At 35.5% G+C, this 14,935-nt stretch overlaps 1 protein-coding gene across 3 annotated transcripts in view; it reads right to left on the reverse strand.

The window, feature by feature from the left end:
* Positions 1-14,935, reverse strand: part of PHKB (phosphorylase kinase regulatory subunit beta) — a 68,566-nt gene that overhangs the window by 39,875 nt on the left and 13,756 nt on the right. For all 3 annotated transcript variants that reach the window (XM_056500537.1, XM_056500538.1, XM_056500539.1), the window contains 6 exons: positions 13,570-13,650; positions 10,063-10,178; positions 5,096-5,159; positions 2,476-2,571; positions 678-875; positions 60-117 (listed from right to left, as the gene is read on the reverse strand). In XM_056500537.1, coding sequence (XP_056356512.1) covers positions 60-117; positions 678-875; positions 2,476-2,571; positions 5,096-5,159; positions 10,063-10,178; positions 13,570-13,650 — 613 coding nt within the window. The remainder of the gene's footprint in view (positions 1-59; positions 118-677; positions 876-2,475; positions 2,572-5,095; positions 5,160-10,062; positions 10,179-13,569; positions 13,651-14,935) is intronic.

The raw sequence follows: 14,935 nt of genomic DNA on the forward strand, positions 1-14,935 counted from the left end.
CCTCTAAAAGCTCATTTCTCTAATGCCTTCAAGGAACAGGAATGTAAAGCTATACTTACCATCAATTATCATGAAAATAAAAAAAAGAGGGAATTCACATTCAATGCCATCAAAAAGCTGCAAAGAAAAAAAATTCATCAGACACTTCATAATTTTCATTTAAGGAAATATATCCTGTAGAGTAATTTCTAAGCAATAAAAGACAAACATGAATTAAAAAAATATTTTAGTCCATTTAGAATCGCTTCTTAATTTTATGGGCACCTGAACTGTGCCTTTACATCTGCTGTCGCTCATTCTCATGCAGAATATTTAAATAATTTAGTTTTTATTTTTCATAGAGAAACTATGGGGGAAAAAAAGAAATAAATTTTCATTTAGATAACCTTAACTGATAAATACTGTGATCAAAAGCAAAATTGTTTTCCACACACACTCAGACTGTAGTCAACTGTGAAATTAAATGAAATGATAAATAATTTCCTTATTTGTTATGTGAAATCAACTGTACCCTAAATGTAAATGAAAGCACATCCATTAAAACAAACCAATGAGTCAATGCTGATTTAGCAATCTCTGAAAACTGCACATGCAAATTACAGAAGGCATCTCCTTGCCTCGAAGCCCTTAGAATCCCAGTGCAGCTCCAATGGCAGTGGCTGGAGGCAGGATTTTACCTTGATTTCTGCAGGTTTATAATAACGCCGTGTCCTGTCCTCCAGCGCTGTCCTGTAGCCGTCCCGCAGAAACCTCTTGAACCCGTATTTGCCTTTCAACTTCCTAATAATTTTATCTAGTGTTTGACCAAACAGAACCTCATCATCCAAAGCAAATCCAGGATAACTAAGGCAGGGCAGAAGAGCTGCATCAGTATTCTGTAGGAGAAGGAGAAATAGGACATTACAAATTTAATTAGATCCCTGGCAATTATTTGATGCACAAACAAAGGCTGTTTAAGTTACTAAGTGAAATATACATTTGGAACATTATCTTATCAAAATCATAGTGCTAATATAGGAAAATAATGTGCAAAATAAAACTTCTTAGTGAGTATCAGGATAAACTACAAACCAAATGTGCAGATATACAATTTAGAAGATAACTTGTTTAACCCAGAATGTCACCTGTTTAACAACTGATAATGTGTAGGCATAATTAAAAACATTACAAAACTTTGTGGTTTGGGATTTTTTGTGTTTGTTTGTTTTTAAAATATGTTCTCCAGATTATTACTGGAGGAAACACAAACATTTGGGTGTCATGTGCTCAAAAAGAAGTACAAATATTTCATAAAGGTGCAATGCTGAGAAGTACCATGATTAAATAATTTCTGAGCAGCTATTTCAGAAATATTCTTAGGGTGCTGGAGCAAGCACGCCTATCTCTTTTATGATTAAGAAAATACGAGAATAATTCCAGGAAAAAATATGAGCAACCTTCTCAGAAACCATGTGGATCTCTTATGAATTAAAAATACAAGAAAAATTACTAACTAGTGCATCACCTCTACAGGTAAGCTTCCAGAAACACATAAAAAAGTATCCTTTTATGCTGATATAGTCAATATATTTAACTATTTAAAACTTCTGCCAATATGACTGACATGAACCCATAAAAGGAAGAAAAGAACACAAAGATTTCTATGGGATAAGTTATAAAATCAGCTCCTGTTGAAATATTTCAAGTCTCCAGCAAATAACAAACAGCAAGAGCTCGAAAAGACCATTTGACTATAAAAAAAGTAGCTGACAGCACCTTTTATTTTAATTATCCAGCACTACAACTCTGCTGTAATTCTTCTACACAATAAGTAAACTATTAATGTTTAAGATTAATAGCCTGTTTCATGAACAAAACTGCTATTATAGTCCAGAATGAATAAAAAAGCAGAACACTATTATCACTCATTTTAAATCACTAATTCTCCAACACCAAATTTACCTTTGATGCTGGCACTGAAATAGATGTTTTTTTTAAGTAATCTATACTTATGTCACTTAGATTTACTCACTAGGGAAATACATTTGTAATGGTAGCTTACAACAAGAAATTGTTCAAATTCAGCAATTTATGATAAGCCAACCTTAAAGGCCTTTTTCCTAGACAAAAGAAAGAATTAAAGCTAAAACAAAGGGTTGCAAAAGTGCAAACACAGTGTATAGTGGAAACTAGGCCAAAAGAAAAACAAATCCCCAAGGCTGCAAATCTTATTTCAAATTTTATTTTAAAATTGTCTAGAAAGCTACCAGGAGTTTACCATTTTAATCTAATTCTTAAAAAAATAAAGAGCACCATTGTAATTCCTGTTCAGAAAAACAACTACATCATAGTGACACTTAAAAAGCAAAAATTTAACACCTTCCCAGCAAATTTCACCTTTATCAAGCAGATCAGAAGGTCCATCATACAACTAAGAATTCACATCCCGTTGTTTTCTCCACATTCTGTTGAGATTAATTTCTTTTAATGACTTACATGAGACCTTGACTCCCGGGGTAGCAACGAACACAGGGTCTGCCTGTTCCTGTTATGGGCATCAAAATCCACAAATATGACAGACCAAGAGCAGCCCTGTGAACACAACAGTGCATTTGTTTAAGGCAAAGGGAATGAAGGTTGGTGCATCCTGCTGAAACTTGCTGTTTCTGTGCTTAATTTAGGTTGTCATTGCTTGGTAGCTGAAAATTTTACTGATTGGTAATTATATGATTCATTCAAGCTATTAACTCTTCTATTAATTCTTGAAAAATGAGGCCTGTATTAAGGACAAACAGAAAAGAGTAGTAGTTCTTCCCTGTGAATTCAGGAAATGTTCTAAACAGTGATGCTGAATATTTCATTACAAGTCAGTTAGAACACAAACAATTGGATATTCAGCACAGGTACTTCTTTGGAAAAGGACTTTCATAGCAAATAAGAATGCTCTGCTTTTCAGTTATTGTAAGGTGTGCATTATCAACATCTGCTCCTTAGAAAAGTCTACTCCCTAATAAAATCAGTAATTTTACACTCTGTCAACTTCTTGATGCTTCCTAAAACACTAAAAAAAAATTTCCTGGCTGAGCTAATGTTTAAACAGAACAAACAGCATTTAGAACTATTACCAGTAGGCAACTTCTTGTGAATTCAGGTTTGTTAAAGTATAGGTATCTTCATATATGCTGTAACTGATAATGAATCTTGGGATCAGTCCCCCACTGGAAGACACAGTCAATGTAAAAATTCATTCCACTATGGTCATAAATCCCAGAAATTTTCATAAATCTGCCAAATTTCTCCTGAACAGCAGTCAGTTTCTTTGTTATACTATTTTCCTAGGAAGACTTCCAGAGCCCACCATTCTAATTATTAAAAACTTCAATTTCCAGTGAAGTTTTTACATAAATACCTCACTACCCTTCTTTGTGTCCCAGTACTATCATCCACTGAGATGCCTTTCCAAAGGGTTGTATTCTTACTTACTCTTTAACTGCACTCTAATTATATATAATTATCATAAAATACTCAGCTTTTGCTTTACTAGGGTAAACAAAACCCTAAACAATTTTTCCACTGGCCTCATGGAAAATAATCTGCTTTCTTAGTCATTCTAGCAAGATACACACTGACTAGTGCTGCAATAAGAATGCTCACAAATAATCACATTGGCTTTGATGATTTGTTAACTTTCTTCTTAATCCAGATTCTGATTATTCCCAAACCTCTAAACTCATCTACAGACTCTGAACACAACCTGCCTACACGTGCAGTTCCAAAATCTGTGCTGCAGGGAAGGATTCTCTGGGGATTCAGGAGCAGGTTCATTTGCATTTCATAAACCCACAAGCACCTTGTCTGACAAATGAACTATTTTTCACTTCTCTAAAGACTGCAAATTTCTGGAGTAAGAATAATTTAGAGAGACTATCTATGAAAAAAAAAATTTAAATTATTTTTGTCCAACCCAACAGAGGGCATGCAGCTCATACACAAACAAGTCTGCCCAGGTCAGCCTTTAACATGTTCCTCTGAGCAGTGGTGCCCCAGCAGTGATTTCTGCAGGTTGTACCTGTGCAGCTGCAGGTGCAAACAAGTCTCTTGAGGGGCTCAAGGGGATTTGTCAAAGCCACTAGAACACAGCTGGAGCTAAGAACAAAGGCAAGCTCTGCACAGACTGAAGGTCAAAATGGGTTCTGTTAATGCCAGCTACAGATCTTGGAAATGAACTCTCAGAGCATTTAAACTGGTCTTGCTTCAGCAATTTATTCATCCATTTCAGAGCTCAGCAAAAAAAAAACTGAAAAAAACCTCAACAGCCACATTTACTGGTGCTTGAAACTATTGGGCAGGTAAAGATCATAGATAAATGTCATTTCTGGAAGAATAACTATACATGTAGAGTGTTTGATCATTATGGAAGATCCTTACTACCTCCTAGTTCTGAACACTTGACATCAGCTTTTAAAATGTATGGCTTCTCTCATCCATACATACATTTTTCTAAGCCAGTAATTTGGAAGAGTATTCTTTTATTTTAGCTACAGATTACTGTACATATAACACCAAAAAGAAAGATGCACTTGGAAGGGGAATACACAGCACATATAAAAGTCTCAGAAAAGGCTTGCTTTCCTAATTGATCCAAGCCACATGAAAGGATGAGAAAAGACCTTATGGCTGTGCAACTCACTGAAATTAAAAACAGGTAAAAAAATGGGATTATATAAAAGCAGCTTGTTTAAAGTCTTGATCAAAAGCCATATGAAGAAAGCAGACAAAAGAAAGGTAATGCTTGAAGGTGGAGGTATATTCTAGTATCAGCAACAGATATCGTTCTGAAGGAAAAAAAACATTTTGGCAACAAAATTCTTTTCCAGACTATGCTGCAACCACTTCAGAATTTTTCTAAAGAAAAATCCCCAGTGATTCTGGATAGTAAGGGGACTAATGATTTTGTCAGATAAATTCGGTACCTGTAACAGCAGCAATCAGTTTGCAAACTAATTTTAAAGCTGAAATCTAACAAATTGTGCTAGATACTTCTAAATATCCTCTGATCCACCCTGTAAATCATTATTGCTAACAAAAAAGGAGAGAAAAAAAACACTTCTATTACCTGATTTCCAAAGAGATTGAAACCATTAATTGCTTCTAAAGCTGCTTTTGCCAGTCCCACAGAGCTGAGGAGAAAACAAAACAAAAACCCAGAGGTATCACAATTCAAGCCCAGGCTAAAACTTCACACACTTGACAGTGCCATGATCTTTTCTTGATTTGAATTTCATGCTTAACCTTTATGTTAATAAAGTGATGATGCAGCAGATTTGGGGTTGTTTTGTGGTAAATTGTTTTTTCTTTTCTCTGAAATACTACTCAGCATTTTTTTATTTGTCTTCAAATGTCAGAGACCATCTGGCAAAAGAACTTCTGTTCTCACCTTGCTATCAGGCACCTGGCATCATGTGTTTCGAGGTCTTGCCAACAGCTCAGAGTCAGAGAATTTACTTCAGCACAATTTTTCAAACCAGCTCTCAAGCATTAAACTTTAAAAGACTGATTTCTAGCTTTCAATATAATAAAAGAACTCATCAATCTGAATTCATAACAGAAGGATTTTCTGATGTCAACCACATAGTGACACATCTATTATTTCACTTCATCACAAAGAAAACAGGACCCAGAAATTCCATTAAGACTTCAAGTTAGCACTCACATTTTAAGACACTATGGATTAAAATCACTAATAATTATATAATTTAAAAATGAGAGAAAGCTGACCAGCTTAACCACAGCCTGTTCTGAGCAGCTGCCTCTGCTTGGTATCTTCTGATGCTGAAAGCTTTTAGAGCTTGAGAATGAGATGAAGAAATAAACTGAACTCAGAAGAGCTGGGAATGTAATTATTTTTCTGGCATTGCTTCAAATACCTAAAAAAAGGCAATTGTTCTAAAAATTGCTCTAATTATCACCTAGCCATTGATCAAATAAATTGGCATGATGACTCAGAAGAGAACTTTTCAGAGGAATTCAGTATTATTATCAAACTACATATACAGAAAACAAAAATCAGAGAAATCCTGCACACTGGAAGCTGTATCACATGTTAAAATCTTGTATTTCCCTTTCAAGTAACAGTCCTAATATCAACATGATATATTTTCAGAGTGAGAAAAAAGTTACCAATAAAAAATAAAAGGTAGAGAAGTAATAAATGTTTAATTTGTATTCAGATAATAAAACTACTCAATCTGTCTACAAAGTAGGATGATACTGCTTGAAAGAAATTCAAGGCAAACATGTATTTCTTTCTTTAAATCATCTCTATTTTCCAGACTCAGTCATTAATCTACAATAAGACTAATTTAATAATTTACTGTAATTCATCAGCATTCTTCTACCTCTAGTTATTTAAAGCCCCTGAAATTCACTACTCTTACAATTACTTGCCAGTGACTATATAAACATCCCAGCATTGTCAATCACTCCCTTTGCCACACAAGACTACTTAGACTATCAAAGGTTTTGTGGGTAAAAGACAGGAGGAAGTCACTTTAAAAGAAAAATGAAGTCTGTGAACAGTCTTTGCATCAAGTGTGTCTTTACAAGAGTGAACAATCACACAGCATAGCCCACTTCAGGACTGATCACACTTCACACTCATTTCATTCCTACTGATTAATGCCTTCCTGTTGGGCAAATTACTAAAGAGGTTCTGTAATAAACACCATGCTGGTGTCTTTGCATAGAAAATACATTTCTCATAATCTAGAATTTAGTAACAAAGAAATGGAGTGTCTTAACAGAATGAATTAATGGCAAAATGTATTTTAATAAATGCATTCCTTCCTCCACTCATTAAGCCCTATGAACAGACTGTATTGACATGTGGAATATGCCTGGAGAAAAAGGTGCTTACTTGGAGATGTAAACAAAACAAAACAAAACAAAACCCAAACTCTATCAAAATATTCCTCTGGAAATTTCACAGGATCATTAAGTCATTGTCATAAGTCAGAAGGTACTTACAGACCTCATCTAGCCCAACATAAAACCTCACTTGAAGCCCAATATAATAACCAAGACTAATTTAAGTAAACCACAGCCTATACTAGACAAGTCTCACAAAACTCCAAGGATGGAGATTCTGTTTAGAGCAACCTGTTCTTTCTTTCTCTGTGCTTCAAATTAAAAGGTTTCTTCTTAATGTCCTCACTGAGCCTCACCAGGTGGTTTGAGGTCTCATCCTCAGACCTTACTGGAGCTGTCAATTATTTTCATGTGTCAAGGATTATCAAGAGCAGCCTTGCAACCATAATGTCATGGGTAACATTTGACCTTGAGCCATATTTAGGGCAGGGGAAGATGAGACTAAGCTAGAGAAACCACTTCCAGCTTGCTAAAAGAGATTTAATAAACATATTTAAACAACATTCATAATTCTCACTACTTTTTAATAGTTGGATTCATCCTCTCAATAAAATTACTGAGGGCAAAAACTAAAATTTGCATATTTTTAGCAAATGTAAATCAAAATACACCTTCAAGTATATCCACCCTTAATCCTCCTCCTGTTCAATTTCTTGCCTCCATCCAAGTGCTGTGCAGTTCAACTGGAACATCAAACACCACAGTGAAAAATCAGCAAACAAGAAAAAATTTCTACGTCACTGATAACTTTGTAACCATATAACCCAAAAATGAACAAGGAAGGACAGCACTAGAGCAATGTGCTATGTACTCCAGAGAAGAGCAGGACAGAGGCTCTGCAGCCCCAGATTTGGAATATGAGGATGCTGCACTTTGGCAATTTCCTAATTCTCACAGTGCATAGGAGAGGTATCAGAAGCACCTTGCACAGCTACTCAGCAGATGCCTGCAGAGCAGCCTGATCAAACGGCTACAGCACAAATTAAAAATTTCTGTGAAGTTCAGCCGTATGGGATGGGATCACACTACAATAAAAGCTGTTACAAATCTTGCCTTTGAACCAATAAAAGACATCAATTTGCATACATCAGTGAAGACGTGCTCCACAGAGTGTTCTGCTATTTATCATTTATCAGAAGTGTTTGGAGCTGTACTAAGAGAGAATGCTGAGACTGTGAAAGCTTAAAATACCTACATCTTTTAACACGGGCCATAATGTGCAGCTATTATTCAGACTTCCAATTGTATAAGATCCCCTTTGGAAAGAATGCTTCTTTCAATAAAACACAAGAATTACCTACTCATTCTGAAAGCACACAGATCCTGTATGGAGACTTCCATCACAGGCTTTAAGGGTCAGGAGACTCTGAAGAGACCACTTTAGGATCCATAATCACAGAAGACCTGCATACATCATTTGTGAGTAGACCTGATACTCGTAATTGCTTCATCAATTTAAAACAAAAGGGTTTTATCTTTCTTTGGTAGACACAATTGGAACATAAAGCATAAAGAATATTTCAGTGTACCCAGGGCTTTCCTCAATAATATCTAAATATCTCTTTTGATGAATGTTGCCCTTCTATTTCTCCTGATTTATGAGAACCAGGGAAATTGCCTACCAGCTTTCTGTAGTGAAGCAGAGTATCCACATGTACACAAAGAATGATAAATAGGGGAAATACTTGTTTCTGATGACCAAAGTCTACTTCTTAAATTAGGACCAAGCTCTGTGCTTCCCCTTATGCTAGCTCAATGATCTGTTAGATTGGCCCAGTCCATCTCACAAAATTTTACCCTTAGAAAAACCAACTTATAAATGTCTGTCTAGATTAAGACAAAACAACATGCTCATTTCCATCTGCTTAAAAGATGCCCAGTTTTCCCTGGAGAAAAGTCATACACTGAATTATAACCAGAATGCTGCAAACAGGAGACACAGGAGTTTCAGCATTCCTTTTGCACATTTCTACAAAGTGAGATGTGGAAAGAAGCATTTCTTTCTCTGTGTAGTCATGTAGCTCATGCAGTCTGGCATTTGACAATTTTACAGACACAGTAGGAGAAAAGCAAACCAAGAGAGTCATAAAGCAGATTATATAACAATATATATTTTTTTTCAGTTTTCATATTGATAAAAGCTTCTATAAAAGCCCTGAAAAAAACCCTATATTAAGAGGCTTGCTGCAAGGACATGTAACTAAATCTATAGGTTAAAATATACATGCCTGCATGTGGGCTAAGAAAAATAATTAATTCTCAAATGACAACATAGATTAGTTTGGCAATATTGAAGATTAGAAGAAACTTGTATTCTTTGCAAGCCCTTGATAACCAGGATGATCAACAACATTTTCAGAATCCTAACATATCCAAGCTATAGTCATTTTTATGATTAATAAAACCTAAGTCAAAAAGTGAAGAAAACAATAGTAAAAAAAAAAAAAAAAAATCAAGTTGTCAGATTACAGATTTGATCCTTCAAGGCAGAGAGCACATAAGTGATTCCACTAAAACCTAAGTCAAAAGTGAAGAAAACCATAGTAAAAAAAAAAATCAAGTTGTCAGATTACAGATTTGATCCTTCAAGGCAGAGAGCACATGAGTGATTCTACTGAGTAGAGCAGGACAACTCCAGCATTAGAGTGCTGCCAGCATTGCATCCTGTCCCTGACAGAGCTCAGAACTTGCAGCATCTGAAGAACCTGGAAAAGAGCTTGGCACTAGGCTGCTGTCCAGTGTGCAGCATCCTCTTCCCACCATGGTGCAGATGAGAAAATGTAAACTTATGATTATACACTTTTTTAAAGCAGGATATTCCTAACCAGTTTTTTGAACATGATTCCAATCCCACTGCACATGCTTCAAGACCCTGAGCTGTTCTGAACACAAGTTTCAGAATTATATACATGCAGCTGCACATAATTATTGGAATTTGAATACTCAAACAGCTAAGCATCCATGTAGTTATTTCATCATGCACATCATGATGAAATTATCTTCACATTTTCCCAAAATACATCCCTCAGTCTTTAGAGAACCCTAATTTAGTTCAAACAGTATTTTCATGCATTAATATTTTTAGCTCATCCCATAATGAATTCTTTTTCATTCATTTACTTGCTTTGGCTAAAAGAGCTACATTTGCTCACCTACCTTGAGTGCAGCTCTGGACTGCCATTGTTGTATTTGCTGCCTCTTTCCCAGACACCAAAATCTGGTACACGATAGGCTCTCTCCACACAAAACACAAGATTCTGGATAAAGGACACCTATAGGAAAGAAAAGTGACTGAAGGAAAAAGAAAGCACAGCTTTTCTATTTTTTTTTTTTTTCCAAAAGACAAAGTTGCTATTCTTTGTAGCTGTTCTTTCCATCCATTTCTGTGTGAACCCCAAGAATGATGTTCTCAAGTTCAAATATTCTCTTTAAAATCAGTTCTTAATCACAATATGTTAAAAACTGACCCAACTGAGGTGCCAATGTGAATTTATACTGAAGTTCCAACAAAGGCAGGAATAGAAAATATTTCATATTCAAGACACATATTTGAAGAGCTCCAAAAAGGTGGTATTTTGATCTTTTCAAAATTTATCCTAACAACATCAGAAACCAAAACATAATTAGAACACAAATCTTGGTGCCTTTTCTTAATTCAAGAGAATTGATATGCCAAAGTTTTATTAAATAAGCTCCAGATAATAATAATACATATTTATGCAGATTCAAACACACTCCCTTATAAACACAAATAAAACTCTAAACCAATTTATTATAATTAAAATCTCTTATTGGACCAACACATTTCTACTGAATACCAAAGTACTGAAGGATATTTTAAGGTATTTAAGGTGTATTCAACTACAGCTGTAGACTTATTTAAGCAGATAATTTTTCCTGATTTACACTGTTAGAAGAGACATTTGAAGTTGCTTAACTGCAGAAAAATGAAATTGAGCAGAAGTTTTATAGTTCACTTCAAAGAGTCCATGGATTGGAGCTTAGAGAAAATTTAAGCGCAAGCATGAGATTTACACTGGTTCATCTCCAAAGCAGGGATTTCATCCCCTCTCATCCAAATTATTCTAGGGGACTGTGGAAAAGAAAATATTGCAATGGCTATAAACAAACCATACTGAGGAACTACAGAGAAGAATCCACTTTGCTACTATCAAGTGGGGTTTTATTTCAATGAGCTATGTAACAAAACCACAATCTTTTACTGAAAGGTATTTGCCTGTATATCTTTGTTTTGTCTTTTTTCTCCATTTTTCTTTAAATTTTAAAAATTTACTATTTCAGATACACTCTTTAAGCTAATCCCAGTCCATCACCAATACTATAATTCTAGACATACTTGTCTCTCTTTATTTAATGGCTCTGCTAAAATTTCACTATGAAGTGTACAATTGTCTGCACACTAGATTTTTCACAGTTACTACTTTCAAGAAAGCCCTATCTCACACTTCATCTATGCCCATATATTCATCCCTGTAATTTAGCATTTGGTTGTATTAAAAAGAACTTTCTCTGAATGAAGCCAGAACACCCAAGGATTAAGACTGTGGTTTTTCCCATGTCTATCAATAACTGAAATTTATATGAAGAAGAAAATAGCACCACATAGAAACATATAACCTTACTGATTTCTTTTTACCAGTGATGATGTCTGGAAAAAAAAATGGCCAATTACAGACATTTTATGACACTAACTAGGGTTTCCAAACAGCAGATTTACATCAAAAAAGCCATCAAATAGCTTGTTGTAAACCAAAATCTCCAGAGAACAAATTACTCATATCACAGGCATGTAAATGCTATAGCCAGATCAACACTATGGCACATACAGAAATGATGGGTTGTGTGTTAAGCTTACTCATCCAAAGTTGAGCATGTGGAGATGAAGTGTAATAAAGAGCACACACCCAGCTTGGATGTCTGCAAATACTCATGGTGCTGGGTAATGTGTGGCTAGCTGCCCTCATACGTACACTCACACAGTCAAACACTGTTGTCTTTGCTAGGGATGCAAAGATGCAATTCAATTATTTTTCCACTGCCAACAGATGAAAGCAGAGGGTAACTCACTGACAGCTGCCACGCCTGCCACGGAGAGGCAGCATTACCTCCAAAGCCAAGAGCTCTGTGCACAAACATTGCCACAGCCAGTTTGCCAAAGAGTGTGCATCTGCCAGCACCCTGCACCCAACATCCTGCACCCAGCACCCTGAACCCAGCACCCATTGCTGCTCTTCTGAAAAGTGGGGCCTGAACCCAGCCTGCCAAGGGCACTGGGGAGGGACTGAAACTGCAGGTTTGGGCAGCAGAGTGCCACATCCACACCACCACATCCACACATCACTGCCATACCCACACAACTGCCACAGTCACATCCTCTAGACACACAGGAAATGTTGGACATTTGATATCATGTGGTGTTAACAGATTCTGGCAATTGCTGAAGCCACTCAGAGCCCTACAGAATGTCCAGGTCTCTGGCAAAAAAATCTGAGCATGAATCTCCATAATACAGAGATTCAGAGGGGACAGTTGCTAGGAAAATGACAATCTGGCAAAGAAGTGGAGAATATCCAATGGATATTCTGGATATACTGGAGTATAAAAACATGTACTTCTTCTGCAGAATCTGTAATTAAATGCAAACATCTGGAGGATAACATAAATTATATATCAAGCTAATTAAATACTTAATTATATACATTTGCCTCCTCACAGATATTAAGGCAGTTCAGAGGAAATATAGACCTACCATATGATCTAACTAAGAAAGAAAAAAGACATGTTGCAGCATTTAGTTTTCTAATTATATAAAAAATAGATTACTGAAGACATATGTTTTAGAAAAATAATGCAAATTCACTACTACTGGAAAAATCTCTCCTTTTTTCTAATAGTAGTACTGCAAGCACATTTAAGCTTTTTAAGGCAATACAGCAGCAACTATCAACCAGAACAGAGTAAATTTAAACAAATCCAGATTAAGAAAATTGGAGTAAAAAAGAATTTTAAAACTATATCCATCCGTGCTTTCCATTCCCATTTCAAAACATAAGCTCATTTTAGAGCAGGCCAGCAGGTTGTCCTGACATGACTTGTACTCAAGCCAAGACTATTATTATCTTATTTACAGAAGAGTTAACACTCTCTACAAACATCTCTTACTGTGATATATAAAAAATTATTTTTTTCAATTAAAGATACAGCAAAACTTCTTAACACCAATAGGTTCATGTGTTTGAAGAAAGCCCTGCAGCTTCCCTGAAAATTAACCCCATTATTTATTATATTGAATTTTCATTGGACAGGATGCACTGACAGAGCTTGAAATAAGGTGAAAAGTGAGGACAGTGTACGTAGAAGTTAATTGTCCTAACAGATGTTTTAATTCTTGACATTGTAGCTATCAGAAATAGCAGAGAACTATAAAACTTACAATGTCACATACATTTACTCTTTGCACATCTAACACTTTTTTATCTATTATTTCACTACCCATACATTCCATTACTTTTCCCGAGTTGCACTCAAAGCATAGAATACCTGCAGTGTATTTTCAGAACAATTACTTTACAGTTGGTAATGAAATAATAACCAGAAAAAGCACAACCAATTTGAAGCATTGGACAGGAAATCCCTTTGTACCTCATCTGTGTTGTAGATAATCTGCAGCCCCGAAGAGATCATCTCAACCAAATAGAGGAGAAATAATGACAGAGCATTGATCTGGAGTAATGAAACACAGAAAGGAAGCCACAATTAACTTTATGTTTATTGTAGTCACATAAACAAAATAAATGTGGTATAATTCACTTAGAAAGATGGCCCCACTAACACACTTCTGCCTCTTCAAAAATCCTGGATCTAATGATGTGGAAACAATCAATAGGAAAAGATGACACAAACAAGCACTGTTCTCTCTACAACTTCAAATGCTTTATGATTTTTTTATTTCAAACTGTCCTAGGAAAATGTTCTCCCTAAGGCACACTGCTCTTACCCACAGGTAATCACTTTGGTCATGAGCTGTTTTCATGCTTATATATATGTAAACATGTAAATATGACAACTCACTAGCAAGTAGGTTACCAGAAAGGCAAGCAGTATATTGAATAGTGCACAGCACACCTAGAAAGTAAATCACCTCAGCTCTGGTGGGAATTTTGGCATTATCAGCTGACAGGAGAATTACAGCATTCAGATATGATCAGCTATGTGAAAAACTGTAATTTTTGAGTACCCATACACAGCATTTATTGTTAACAGTAATTACCTTCAGCAGCTACTGATGTCAACTCATTGAGGAATCTAAGGAAACTGCTTGTTTGGTTTTTATTGCAGAACTTTCCTATACTTCAGAATTTGTATAACATCAATAGAGAAACTAAGTTTATCACAGTATGAGGTATAAAACCACAATCTCATTATATGAAATTTAAAGAAATATCTAAAACAAAAAAAATGGATTCTTATCTAGAACATAACAGATTAAAAATTAGGTCCAAATTCTAAAAATCCATAAATACTTAAGGACAACTGACTCCAGTGTCTTAATACAAACTGAAAAGCACCAAGTATAGCAATAAGGGCTACATAATATATTCAATTTTTCCCAGCTGAGCACTCTCAGTTACTCTGTACTCTTGTCTCCACAGAGCTGAAAACCCTCTAATTTTTGAGGTATGCAGATGACAGATGGGAATGTGCATTCATGTTTATGGGAAAGATTGAGGTGCCACAAAAAACAGACTTTAAATTGTCATACAGTACTCCCCAGGTCCCCAAATTGTCTCTTCCTATAAATAAAACATGTGCCTTTTCAGGAAACTTCACATAGTCCAAAATGCTAACTTATGATAACTCCATAAAGCATTTTTCCCAGAACATACATTTTCTGAATCCAACACATTTACTCTACAAACTACTTAAGTAAAACTGTCACCATGAAATGAAATAATCATCAACCTACTGTGTCAGTTCTGAATAATTTCACTAGCAATTTCTGAGCTAA

This window comes from Oenanthe melanoleuca, chromosome 11 (genome assembly GCF_029582105.1).
Source record: "Oenanthe melanoleuca isolate GR-GAL-2019-014 chromosome 11, OMel1.0, whole genome shotgun sequence".
NCBI lineage: Eukaryota > Metazoa > Chordata > Aves > Passeriformes > Muscicapidae > Oenanthe > Oenanthe melanoleuca.